General features: G+C 42.0%; 1 protein-coding gene across 1 annotated transcript in view; it reads right to left on the bottom strand.

The window, feature by feature from the left end:
• Positions 1 to 12,691, bottom strand: part of CPXM2 (carboxypeptidase X, M14 family member 2) — a 79,801-nt gene extending 67,110 nt beyond the window's left edge. The window contains exon 1 of the mRNA XM_075504040.1: positions 12,352 to 12,691. Within this exon, the coding sequence (XP_075360155.1) occupies positions 12,352 to 12,679 (328 nt within the window). The 5' untranslated portion in view covers positions 12,680 to 12,691. The remainder of the gene's footprint in view (positions 1 to 12,351) is intronic.
• Between the last annotated feature and the right edge of the window lie 558 nt (positions 12,692 to 13,249).

The following is a 13,249-nucleotide window of genomic DNA, read 5'->3' as shown; positions in this document are numbered from 1 at the left end:
AAAAGCCATAAAATAGAGAAAGCTTCGAGGCAAGCTTCCCTGAGCATAAAAAGTCCCCATTTTTCAACTTGTTAACTGGGAGGAAAAAAATCCGATTCAGGATTAATGAACAGAAATATGGAACGGTTTTGCAGAGGAATAGTTCTGTGCTATTTTCTCTCTGCTTTTTCAAAGAGCTCTGTGGCATTTTAGCTGCATAACTCCATACTAGCATTTTTTTATCATATTTTGAAAAGTTTCCTGTTCTATTCTTCTTGTAAGAGTGTAGGGACTCTCTCTCAATCAGTCAGTATGATTGCCATTTGACTGGCATTCAAGCATCAAAAAACCCCAAGTACATATTTGCTGTTTGCACATCAGCAATATCAAACAATTCAGACGTGTCTGCAATATTTTGTATTCCGCATGTTACTAGCCTTCATCACGGTATGAATTATTTAGAAAGTAGACCTACAAGACTTTTTTACCCCCCTTTTCATTTAATAGTTTAAAACAAGACTGAATGCCTTCAGCTTTGCCCTTTGTTCATTGTGGACTTGAACTATTGCTTGCAAACAGACATCACCCTTTTTTTTTTGTAGAAGTGTTTTCAGATCCTAAGCAATAAGCCGTAGTTTTGCAGAAAAATTGGATCAAGGATATATTACCCCTCACATTTTCTTCTCTCTTTAAATAAAGAATTCAGTCATTCAGGCAGAGAACAGATGTTATACCTTGTGATTTCAGTGACCAGATACCTCAACCATCCTTCCTCCCGGGCTGCAAGTTTGCAGCTGAGGAATTTATCCATTTTCTTCTTTGAGCCTCATGCATCCCACCCATCTCTGGGCCTCTGCAGTATCTGGGCTCACTTTGTCGGCATTTTCAAAGGTCTTTGGAAGAAAACTCATCGCTTTCTGCCTCTTTTTATGATCTCCCAATCATCTGTTCCACTACAAGACGGAAACAAGATTTTTTGGGGCCCCTTTTTGTCACTTACATATATCTAATGAAATACCTGATGCAAAGGAACCGGACTAGATATGAGACACTTATCTGAGGAGCCTGCAAGAGTTTTGGACTGCAGTCTTCTGCTGGAATCCAAAAGCATCCAGAGGAGCCCAAGGAAAAAAAATATCTGCCAAAAGAGCTGTAAGCAGTTTTTCTCTTTGTCTTAGCTGGGGTATGTGCTGGACCGTGGCTACGACTGGCCCTGGCTACTCTTCCTCTTGTCTCCTCAGCCCTCTATTCACCAGCAGCGTAAGAGCTATTCCCTCACCTCAGGGGAAGCTTCCTGCTCCAGTGGCATGCGACGACGACTGGGGCATGTCCCCATGCTGTTGGGTCACCTGTGTCCTGGAGCAGATCCGAGTCCAGATTTACTATGAGAAATTCCAGCCTTCCCTCCAGCCATGTATATAGGCCATATATAACCCAGACATACTTTTGGCAGAGTTCTTGATGGAATTTTTGCTTGGAATTTAAAGTGCGTAAAGAAAGTGCCGTTTAAATACTCTGTGGGATAAAACTGGGTCTGTCCTTTGGGGTAGGGTACTTGCCGTCCAGCTTGTGATGGCAAATATAATTCTAACTGTTTCTGAAATGTTTTCTGTAACTTCTCAGTACATAAGCAATTAAGGGGAAAAAGAGAAAAATTATGTTGTCAAGGGCTGAATTTTTAAGTTCTACTTTCATATATGAAAGGCTGTTTGGCTGAAATCAAAATTTCTGCTCTAAGCCAAAGACAAATCTTTGGGAGGGTTGAAATCTGGTCCTGTGTTCACACATCCTCTGTCATGTGTATGGTACAAACTCATTACACTATTGAAAATTATCTTGGGGAAAAAAGAGTGAAATTATCTTGGGGAAAAAAAGCCAAATCTGGCATAATGGGTGGTCGTAATGGTGGTGCTACGGAGTGCTTACATCCAGATTTAAGATCAGCTCTTCTAACATGCTTTGAACTTTTCCCTTCATTTGACAGATGCTTTAGGAGGACCCTGACAGCAGAGAGGAGCCATAAGCCTGTCACCATAAAACACTGTATCTCTGAAGAGGAGAACATAAAAATGCTCTAATTGCTGGGAAAGAACGAGAAAGATGATTTTCAGTTGCTCCCATAGCAAACAACACTGTCTCCCAGCATGCATTTGGGCAGTTTACAGTAAATCTTGGATGTGTTAGAGGAAAGAGATACTTGGCCTCGCTCTGTACTCTCTTGTTAAACATAACCCCTTGAAATGGGAGACTGTTTTGCTTTCTAAAGTTCATATGAGGAAACAGGTAAAAGGCAAATCTGGGGACAACAGAGACCGCAGACATCCTGAGCCCCTCCGTAGGCCAAAGAAAACTCTGGAAGTCAAGCAGGGACATTTGGGGTTCTTCCTCAGGTTCCCTTTTAGGTCCCAGCCAGGAGGATCAATCTCGTAGAGCCAAAAAGAAGGGAAATGCCAAGAAAACTACTAAATTTGTGATACATGGGAGTGTGAGGAAGAAATCATCTACAGGAAGCGCTCAAGCCCCATAATCTAAGCAAACAGATTAGATTTAGGAAGCTCTGTTAGACATTGTCTGGATGAGCTATGGAGGTCCAAAAGAACAAGCTGAACACAAGACTCTGGTCCTTAAGCCCCACGGAGTCCCATTATAGACCAGCCGAATGCTGTACCTAGCATTCAGCTTTGGGGCATATCGAGTAGCGTCTCCTTCTGGATGGCGAAGATCTGTCTACCGTGTACTAGGATTCAAAACCAAGCATTTGTCTGTCCGCATTTCCTGAACAGATCAGTACACTGCAAACATGTCCAACATTCCAGGCTCTGGGTGAAACATGGCCACCAGACATGGCAATGGACCAGGATATTCCCCTTTATCTGACTTCAAACAATTGCCCTCATGGCTAAAGCGTTCTTTTTGCTGATGTGAACACACATCTCACAGAGGAAGCTGCTGAACATCAAGCTACTGAGGCACACGGGTGCTCTCAGCCCACGCTGCAGGAGATAATCCTCTTTTCATAAAGCTGAGGAGCTGAATGGGGGCTGGAGAACTAAGATGAGCGTGATCCTCCAACCCAAGGGCTAGGGGATGAGAAATCCCGCCCTGATTATTATTTTGGAATTTGTATTAACTCCCAATGGATGAAATAGAGAAATATCGACTACAGTTTCAATCACCACTACCAAAATGATCACTATCTGTGGCCATATTTCTAAGGACAGGAGCTTCTCTCTTAGATTTTAATCTGTCGTCTTGAGCACAAGACCACACCTCTTTCAAAACTCATGTATTTTTAGAAGTCTATAAATAGAAAAATGCACTTAACACTTTAATATCCACTTCATGAAGGTTTAAGTTGCTTTGTTAGTTGAACTTGGTCCTCGGGAATCATGTTGATTATAGCAGAATAACACTATTGCCAGATACGTACCTCACATAATACACAAGCAGCCCAAGGCTGACATATAGTCATACAAGAAGTCTGTCAGGCAATTCATGCTAATGAAAAAAAAAGATGAAACCCCAAAGAGATCTTTAAGTGATCAACCAAAAAAAAAAGAGAGTTAAATTAATCAGGTACACTATTCACTTTGAAAGTAATATTTGCTATGTCGGTCTCTGAGTAGGTACACTGTGTAGCAGAAAAAAGTAAAAGGAAGTGTAAGCTGCCAGTACATGAACTAGGTTTAACTTCTGTATGCAATACTTTTATTACATTCCTTGTTTGGACTGTCGGATGCAGCAGCAAATTTGCAAATACAGCATCCTGCTAATGCTTATGTGAAAGCAGGAGTAGAACCGTATTATTTACTATTATTTACAGACCTGCACATTTACAGGATTGCCATATTGTAAATAACCACAAGTACCCAGAAGATTAATACTGTATCTGGGTGCTTTCACTACTAAATCAAATATTCAGTTTCACCCACGAGCAATAGTTACTGGAAGTCACTATGGTCTGCTGAAGCTTGCGATTTTGAAGTTTCTTGCGATTTTCTGCAATATCAAACCCCAGTGGACCCAGTGGGATGCAGCCCCACACAGACCACGCAATGCAGGTTTGGGGCTCACTCGTGTGTCGGAATAGAAAATCATTCACTCTTCCTAATCCAAGAGTAAAATGTGTTCCTCCAGCTCTGACATATTAGTAGTATCTCACATAATTTTTTACAAGACATTCTTGTAAAATACACTTTACAGTGTACTGGGCCTGATTCCCATTTACAAGACAGCTCCTTTAAACACCCCTCCAGAATCAGAAAGTCACTTTAAAGCCTCTTTTTGTTTAGAACAATGATGTAGATCACTGTGGAAACAAGGAATGAAACCCTTATCTTTACTCGTCTCCATTTAACCTATAATAACACAGCAAAAAAACATGCTCGCCAATGCAAGTATGTTACCCACCAGAAGGGAACTATTTTGTGTCCAAAAGAGGACTTAGATATCCTTCAGCAGACTCACCAGACTATCCTTTGTAATTTAATTCAAACAGGGCTAGAGACATTAACAGCTAAACCCAAGTACTTCAAAGATGCTTTAAATGATCCCCGCATACTTCCTCGGATGTCTTCATAGGCACTCTGGCTCTCAGAGTCACCATCTGGCATCTCTTCATTCCCTCTTTTGTTTTTCTCACCTTTTTTGTGTTGCCATTTTTAGCTCTGGGTAGAAAAGAGAAACAGTTTTCCTTTTACACCTGTCAAGTTGATTTAGCACTGCCTGGTGACTGCACGAAGAATGAAACGCCTTGCTCCTCTCTGGTGGTTCTCCATCCCTTCCAGCACACAGAAGACACCCAGAGTACCCTGTTCTTCCCCACGCTGGGATGATAAAACCACAGGGGAATGGAATCATAAATGTTCCTTTTGCTGTGCTACAAGGAAATTAGAAATCTGCTTGCATCAGAAGTGATGAATTAACATTGCAGTGTATTTCACTGAGGGTTTAATGTAGGTGTTTTTCATTACATGACACTTGATCAGATATGCAAAAACCCCACCAGGCACCTTTTGAAGTCAACAGAAATAGCCAGAGAAAAGCTTCCAGAGGAGCTACGCAAGCCTTTGAAAGAGGTAGCTGTGGTGCTCAGTGATCAACATCATCTGTGGCTCAGGAAAAGAAGTCCTCATCAGGAAAATAATCAGACAGCAGCAGTGTTAGATACCTGTCTTGGGGCTGGCCACAGTGTCCTCTAAACACCCTTATTCCATTGTCCATGCACTTTATTCTTGCCTGGGCATGGATAGTGTGTTAAGGCAGACTGCTGAGAAGTAACTTCTACATTGGAGATGTAACTGCACAGATAGGATGGCCATGGCCAACCCCATGCAAAAATGAAGGAAACTCAAATGCTGTCTTTGATTCATGGCCTATTGAATTAAATAGGACCAAACTGTCTGTTAAGGTAGCTCCCAGGGACAGAAAGATTAAAGGTGATTGTCTGTTTCTAACACGAGTGATTATTCCTATCACCTCTGTTTGCTCTCGGTGAACGTTTGTGCGAGCTGAGTAAAGGCTATGGAGCGTTTTGCGTATGTAATCACTGGTTTTTAAAAGGCAAATAATTTTGGCTGCATCAGAGCTTTGCTTGTTCCTGTTTTCCTTGAGTACCCAAAACCTTAGTGTTAAAGGTGCATATTTCTATGTTCATTTCAAAAAGCCTTGCTTTATAAAACAAGCAGCACCACAAGACATAACCTCATCAGAGGCCTGAAAAGAAGACCAGATCTGATGCACCCTTTGCATAATAATAATATAAGCACAAGCAACCACTACGTGTGAATTTGACAATCAAATCTCCGCTCTGTACCCAGACAACAAATCTTTTGGTAGTCTGCTTTTTACATAGACAATGAATTGGGCAAGGCTCAAAAATCCCAGGAAGAAAAGGCTCAAACGTCGAAAATTCAAGAAATTGCTTCTTCTACATCATACCTTCCACCGCTTCATCTTTTTGATAGATTCTAAGTTCACATAGCTAACAGAAGTCTTCATTCCAAAACCAAAAGAAATAAGTGAAATTTGATTGTGAACCATCAGATTGACCTGTCTAGCCAGCTCATTGAACAGAGAATAACATTAAAAACCAAGAATGAATTCAAATAATGAGTGACTCGCAATATGCTGTCATTTCAGGAACAAGTCTAGACTCAGGTTCATACTATTAAAATCTATTCAGTGAAACCATCCTCATTTTAAAGAGGTATTTTTCTCACCTTAAAAATTAGTCTGAATTCAGAGAAGACTGCAAGGAGAATTATCATAGAAAACAGTTTTCTCTAGCATAATCAAATGTGTTTATTCTGATTTTTTTTTTCTCATGTTACATTATTCATTGAAGCCGTGGGTAAGGAAAGATGTTAATCAAAAAGGTTTGGCCAATTTTGAGGGCATTGCTCATTATTCATTCTTAGACATCCTCTTTTGTCCTCTTTTGTTGTGACATTCTTTAAAGGATGGGCTCTTAAATGGCATGGCTATGTTACATTTCATTATTCTACATATTTGTAGAAGTGCTGAGGAGAAAATAGAAGCTGGCAGATGAAAGGGAGCTCATTAAAAGCTACATGTTTTCATCTTTGCTTGTCACATCTGGCAATTAGGATGTGATACAGGTCATATTAAAATTCATGGGATATGCACCTAGGGCCAATGAGTTCATTCTTAAAAGCTGGTAGTATAAGAAGTTTAAGCAAAAACTTTAAAATTACAGTCTACGTTCCAGGTCACAGGAGTGCTCCACTTCCTCTGGGCTTCTCAAGAATGGAAGCCAGCTACAAGGTTTAAGAGAGAGGATACCAACGGGCTAGAAAACAGCAGCACTGGTGATTACCCAGCATATGGGTAATTCTGTGGTTTTTTCTTCTTAGTTCCTATACGAGCCATTTATCACTGAAGAGCCTTCACTTAAATACCAGCCCATGCACACAGTCATGCCCAACCTTCATTGTACCCTCTGATTCAGTTCCCTAACCCAAAAGCCTGTTCCCTGTTACCCCTGAATCTCTTTTGTATTTCCAGCTCTTGCCCCATGTCCCTTCACGCCTTCCCTCTAAGCTCCCTGACACGCTGCCGAAAGCCATTGCTGGCCCTGCTCCCTGCCAGCCCCACGCCAGTCGCCCGCCCCGTCTGGCTTGCAGCCCTCGTGCTCCACTCAAAGGCACCTTGCCAATGTTTCTAATGACTTCTTCCTAGCCAGAGCTCTGAGGCATTACCCCATCTCCAACATGCCAGCAAAGGTCGACACGCTGGACTTCAAATGGCTTTGGAAAACTTTGACTTTGATGACTCCCTTTGGTCCTAGGCTTCCTCCTAACTCTCTAGGTATGCCTTCAGCCTGCCTGTCTGTTTTCAGTCTCCCACCTTGCCATCTTTGCTCCAGCTAATCCCATCCAAAACCACAATTTTGGCAAGCCATGCTGATTCACAAGCTACCTTTTCCTTCTATGTTTCTTTCTGTTCTAGCTGGAAACCTGGTGTTTCTTGGTGACCTCTTCTTAAGTGCGTTCAGCTACCAGTTCAATGCCTTATATATCACTCTCTCTTTTCTTCTTCCTAGTGAACAAATTCACCATTCAAATGCCAGTTACACCATAAACTTGTCATGTTTTTAACTTCACACTCTCTTCAGGTCTTCATCACCATTTTGCAACAAAATCTTTCCAGTTTTACCTGAGTAATATCTCTATGATTCAGCTTTTCCTCCTTATTCACTCATTGATCTCTCTCCAAGCCTTCATTATCTCATATCTTGATAAACACCTCCATTAATGTACTGTCAGTCTATTTTCATACATTCAAATTCTTTCCACAAGACAATTTGCATGGTTGCTTGCATTGTCCATTTTATCCTCTTTTTGCTTTCCCTCACTGACTCCTCCTCAGACACCTGGTCTAATGAGATCCTGACCCATCCAAGAGATTCCTGTGCCCCACATAAATTAAAAAAACCCACAAACCACAAACCTTAAGAATTACATTGTTGAACAGGTGGCAACATTACACAAAATTAAGCAAATATGGGGCAAGTAAACAGTGATGCATCTGAAGAGTTTCATCAAGCCTGCGGAAAGCACAGCTAAGACAAGACAAAGGAAATTGTGACTACGACACAGACACATACGTTGGATTGCACAGAAATCAAACACTGGAAGACCTGTGAAATACAAAATAAATGTGCGCTAAACCCCTTTCTGAGCACTGCCATGTAAATAAACATCACTCCTTTATTTTCTAAAGGCAGTCAAAATTGAGGTATGGCCAGAACAAGAACTACTATAACAAGTATAAGTTTTGTAAATAAAATCAAAAGAATTACAGATTTAATTATGGCAATTTGGGCGCAATAGGATTGACAGTGGGAACTGTTCAGTCATAACCAGAACTATGTGCAACACTGAGCAATGTTCGTGAGGACCTCAGGCCATAAACCTCTCAGTGTATGCAGACAGACCCCCAAAGCATTTGTAGGGGTCTGCCCCACAGATGGTAGCTGAGACGGCATATATTAAACTCTATTAAAGGCCTCATAAAAGAAAAACATTGACATTAACAAGACTCTTTCTACTGATTTGAATGGGCTTTGGATAGGGGCCTAAACAAACAAGGATGGAATTAGAAAATGGAAATATGTATATAGAGAAACCTGTCAATCCAACTGTTTACCTTCCAAGGATGACCTAGTACCACTTCACTTATCAGTCATTTAAGGGGCAAGGAGGCAGACTGATATTTTTAACTGTTATCTGAATTGAGTATTTGCAAATATTGATTCTAATAATACTTAAAAAAAAAAAAAATTACAATCCCACTGGCATCAATAGGATTTCTTTCTACATTAATTTCACAGATTGAAAATATCTATATTTTCATCACCTTCAGCAACTAGCTTAAATAAATCGAGTCCGTGTCATCTGTTATGTGCCATGTCCTTCAGACTGCTATGTTTGATTTCAACTTTGATTCAAAGCTAGGGCTGATCAGTACCAGCTGCGCAGCCAAAGGGCAGATCACACGTTCCCGTTCCTCCGCTTTCTTCATCCCAGCTCCCAGCCAGACTATTGTTTGTTACAATTAATTAATCCTGCATGCCCGGCTGCCAGCAAGCCTCACAAAGAGCAAATTTTTGTATTTACTGTATGTCCAATAAATTAATTCCAGTTCCGGATATATGTATAAACACATAAATGTATACATATATACACAACACCCATATTTACCCAGCCAGATATATAGTTACTATTCATGGATATCTGTTTAGCAACTGCTATTATTACTTCTAGCTGTCCTCTTAAAAGGCCAAATGTGAGAAATTATAGGTATGCATTATTATTTAGGCACCTCAGTGAGGGGCCAGATTTCCAGATCTTTATTTCGAACTGATTCCTGGTGACGTGGTGACATGGCACTAAGCACTGGAGTCACTGCACTGGCAGGACCTGGCCCTTGCCTGCCTTTGGGAGAGGAGAAAGGAGAAATTTCAAATATTATAGCCAGAACTTTTCGCACTGTCTGCAGTTAAAATTGCCTGACACTTCCTGCTAAAAACCTCCTGTTTGCACTTACATCTTTAACAAATGGTAACCATTCTCTTTGCTGGGTGTTTCCCTTAGGGGTTATTATGGCTGTTTCAGTTAAAATAGTTCAGCTGCTCCCGAGGAAATACACTGCATTTTCCCATATTAAAGTAAGTCTAACGTCCAGTTTGTTGAGTTGGTGTCAGGTCTCCATGCGCTGGAGCAAGGAGCGAAAGTTTGGGGGGGGGGGATCTGTAGTTTGTTGTACTTCTGGCTATTTTTTTCAAAGCTCAAGGCTTTAAAAGCTCTTCTTGCACATGGCTGGTGAAAGCTTGGTGGCTCAGCTGTGTCACAAGAGCACAAGCCTGCTGTGGAAGGAGGGACTGAGCTATTTCCAGCTGCTCTTGGTGGTGCATCATGAGCCTCTTGCTCCCCTTGACCTTGTGCTTGGCCATGCCAAGGAAGAGGAGGAAGCTGAGGAAGGACCTCACCTGACTGAATGCAAAAATAAAATGACTCCCTAGAATCAGAGAACCAGGTAGGGTGGAAAGTAAAAAGCAGTAAAATAGAAGATGAGTCTTGCACAAGTCAATTGGTTGGCACACAATGGAGTGTTTTCTGGGGAAGGTTTGAGGAGGTCTTTCTTTCCCTTTCTAATTCCATAGTTTCCTGCATAGAAGAACGAAAGTGATTCCATTTGTGAAATCAACAGTCTTAGGAAATGGCCAAATTCAGACTGCCTGTAAGACCTGAGCACGCTCCCTGGTAAGTCAGCAGTGTAATATAGTTTGAATTTTGTACTGTATGTCTACAGTACATAAACCAAACCAGGTTTGGAAGGGATGAGTGCTCCACAACGATGGAGGCAGTTGTTGGTACGGCTGCTCCTTCTCTGCACCTGTAAGGTGCTCAGTGCAGGGGGTGGGCAACAAGGAAGACGCCTGTCTGTAGAGATAAATGAATATTGCCCTCACAGATTGGATGCTATCCTCATCGCTGTCATGGTGCTCCATGTATGGCAGAATATGTGTGAAGCCACGGTGCCAGGGAAATTGAGAAAAAGCCAACAGGGAAGGTGAAAGCAGAGCTGAACTGCAGAACATCCCACTACAGGCTGGAAATCGGTATTGTCTCCACCACATTGAAGAAGATAAAGCCTGGTACCTAATTGAGTAGCTTTAAAATCCATGTGTTGCCCGTGGTTAGATAATAAACCTAATAAGCCAGGCAGTACCATCTGCTTGGGAAGCTACTGCCTAGCTGCTGGCCCCTGACAGAGCCAACGGCATAGATGTTGATAGGACGAGAGGAAATGGCCTCAAGTTGTGCCAGGGGAGGTTTAGGCTGGATATTAGGAAATTTTTCTTCACTGAAAGGGTTGTCAAGCATTGGAACAGGCTGCCCAGGGAAGGGGTTGAGTCCCCATCCCTGGAGGTATTTAAAGGACGTTTGGATGAGGTGCTGAGGGACATGGTGTAGTGGTGGGCTTGGCAGTGCTAGGTTTACGGTTGGACTCGATGATCTTAAAGGTCTTTTCCAACCTATACGATTCCGTGATTCTGTGATTCTGTGATTCTATCTCGTGTCCCTGCTCCCCCAAACAAGGTATATTTGCTGTCTCTGTGATTTCAGACTTGAGTTTCACTGGCAATCCAGACTGCCTGTCCCACCATTGGTTTTCCAGATTTCAGAAATGGTATTTTCTTATCACTATTAATTATTATAAAAGCTCAGATCTTTGCCAATCAGACGCTAATTAATTTCTGTTAGTGTTGATGTTAAATTGAAAATACTTTGTTTACTATCTGCTAGATGTAACTGGGAAAAGTTAATGTCACTCTCCAGCCCCTGATCCTCTGTTTTGCTCTATTGCATGTATTAATGGCTCTAAATTGCAAACCTTGTGCCATATGCTCCAGCAGTTAACATTAAAAGTTTCCTTCTGAAGTAAAGGGGAGTTCAGCTGTAGGGGAGTGGGATTTGGCCCAAAATTTTACAACTCCAAAGTTCATCACATGGGCCAAACTCACTCCGAAGTGTCCCAAACCAGTAAAGTACCTACCATGCATTCAGGAAACACAGAAAGAAATTACTCTTCTTTCAGGGTGGTGCAATTAGCTCTTAGTGGGAACAACTGGATGGTAAAAGCTGATCAAGTTTCTGCAGACTTTAATAATTGCATATTTTCATCCAATCAAATAAATAGAAAATGGAATTAAGGGTGGCCTTTTTATTATAAGGCAGTTTTGTCGCTGTTTAATTTCTTTATCTTACAGGTCAGTAATTAAACTGAGCTTATTATAGCTTAGTCTTTTACAGGAAGATCTTTGTTTACATATCTTCCTCTGGAGGGCTTTAAAGTGAAATCTCAAAGAAATTCAAGGTCTAATAAATTCACAAGTTTAATAAATTCACAGGTTTAAGTAAAATTAATTCAGGAACCTCTCTTAGATTAAAATGACAAGGGATAAAGTAAGGTGTCACCATATACGATCAGCTTTTACTATGGAATCTGTCTCTTCTTTTGCTTATAGATTTAACAGCAAGCCAGTTGTCAAGTGTAATTAAGAAGGAAAAGTCCATATACTAGCTAAAGTGCAGCATAATCAATACATTACCACTCTGAAATCTCTTTACTTGATCAGGAAAGGGTTAAAAAGCCTATAAAAGTTCTGTAGATCTGTTCTGTGGGATATTAAAAATTAATGTGTTGTCATCATCATCACCACGAGCACATTTACTGTTATTATTACCAAGACTGCCATTAACTGGATATTCATTAATGCTAAAAATCACAGTCAGCATGAGATTCAGCAGACTCCAAGCTCTGGAGGAGGAGGTGGAAAGTTACCTGGTGGAGTTTCAAGAATGGATTTTCCTTTTTTGTTGCTTTTCTTCGGTTTTAACTCTTTCCTGCTTGGTTTGAACCCTGGGTGCTCCTCTGTCTCTGCAGCACGGATAGGTCCTTCCTCTCCAGGTTGCTCCGTGAAAGGAAAAAAATCTTCACCGGGATACGGAAAGGAATAATAATGATCCCTGTTGCTAATCTCCTGCAGGTAATAATCCTGATCGTCCATGGGTACAGCCCGGGAGACCTCCTCCAGCAATGCCAGCCCAAAGGCGCAGAGAGCGAGGCAGAGTTGAGAAGAACATGAGCCTTTCTTGCTGAGGGCAATCATTATCGTTTGCTTTTGCAGAAATCTCCTCTGCAAGTCCCCGAACTTTATTTGGAAACAGGGAAAACAGAGAGCCTTGGCAGCTGGCAAAGCCCCCCCCCCCCAGGAGACGCAGAGGGCTAAAGGAGCCTGCCTGCGAAAAGTGCCTCCGCTTTGGGCTAGTTTTGCAAAAGTTGCGAGGAGCGCAGCGGGACGGAGGGCTGCGGAGGGAGGGGGCAGGACGGGGATGCATGTGATCGTCGGGCTCACCAGCCAGACAGACGGACAAGCGCTCCGCTCCGCCGGCGTTTGGCAGGTGGGATCTCCAGCATGGTTAGCTTGCTGCTTTTCCTCTCCTGCCTTTCATTTTTTTGTTGTCGTCGCTGCTTTCTTCCAAAAACAGTTACAAGACAGTTTCAGCTAAATCCCCTAGCAGTTTCTTTAGTCCTCCCGCACGCAGCTAATCCGAGAGAGCGTTTATTCAAAGAAAAGTAAACTTGGCAGCCAGCCTTTGCCTCCCAGCCTGTGTACAAAAGTGGTTCCCTGCCCCAGGAGATGCTGTGCAGAAGCGGGTGGGCACAGAGAGCCGGGAGT

Source organism: Mycteria americana, chromosome 6 (genome assembly GCF_035582795.1).
Source record: "Mycteria americana isolate JAX WOST 10 ecotype Jacksonville Zoo and Gardens chromosome 6, USCA_MyAme_1.0, whole genome shotgun sequence".
In the NCBI taxonomy this organism is placed as follows: Eukaryota; Metazoa; Chordata; class Aves; order Ciconiiformes; family Ciconiidae; genus Mycteria; species Mycteria americana.
The sequence above is the reverse complement of the archived record's forward strand: the minus strand, read 5'-3'. Positions and strand labels throughout refer to the sequence as shown.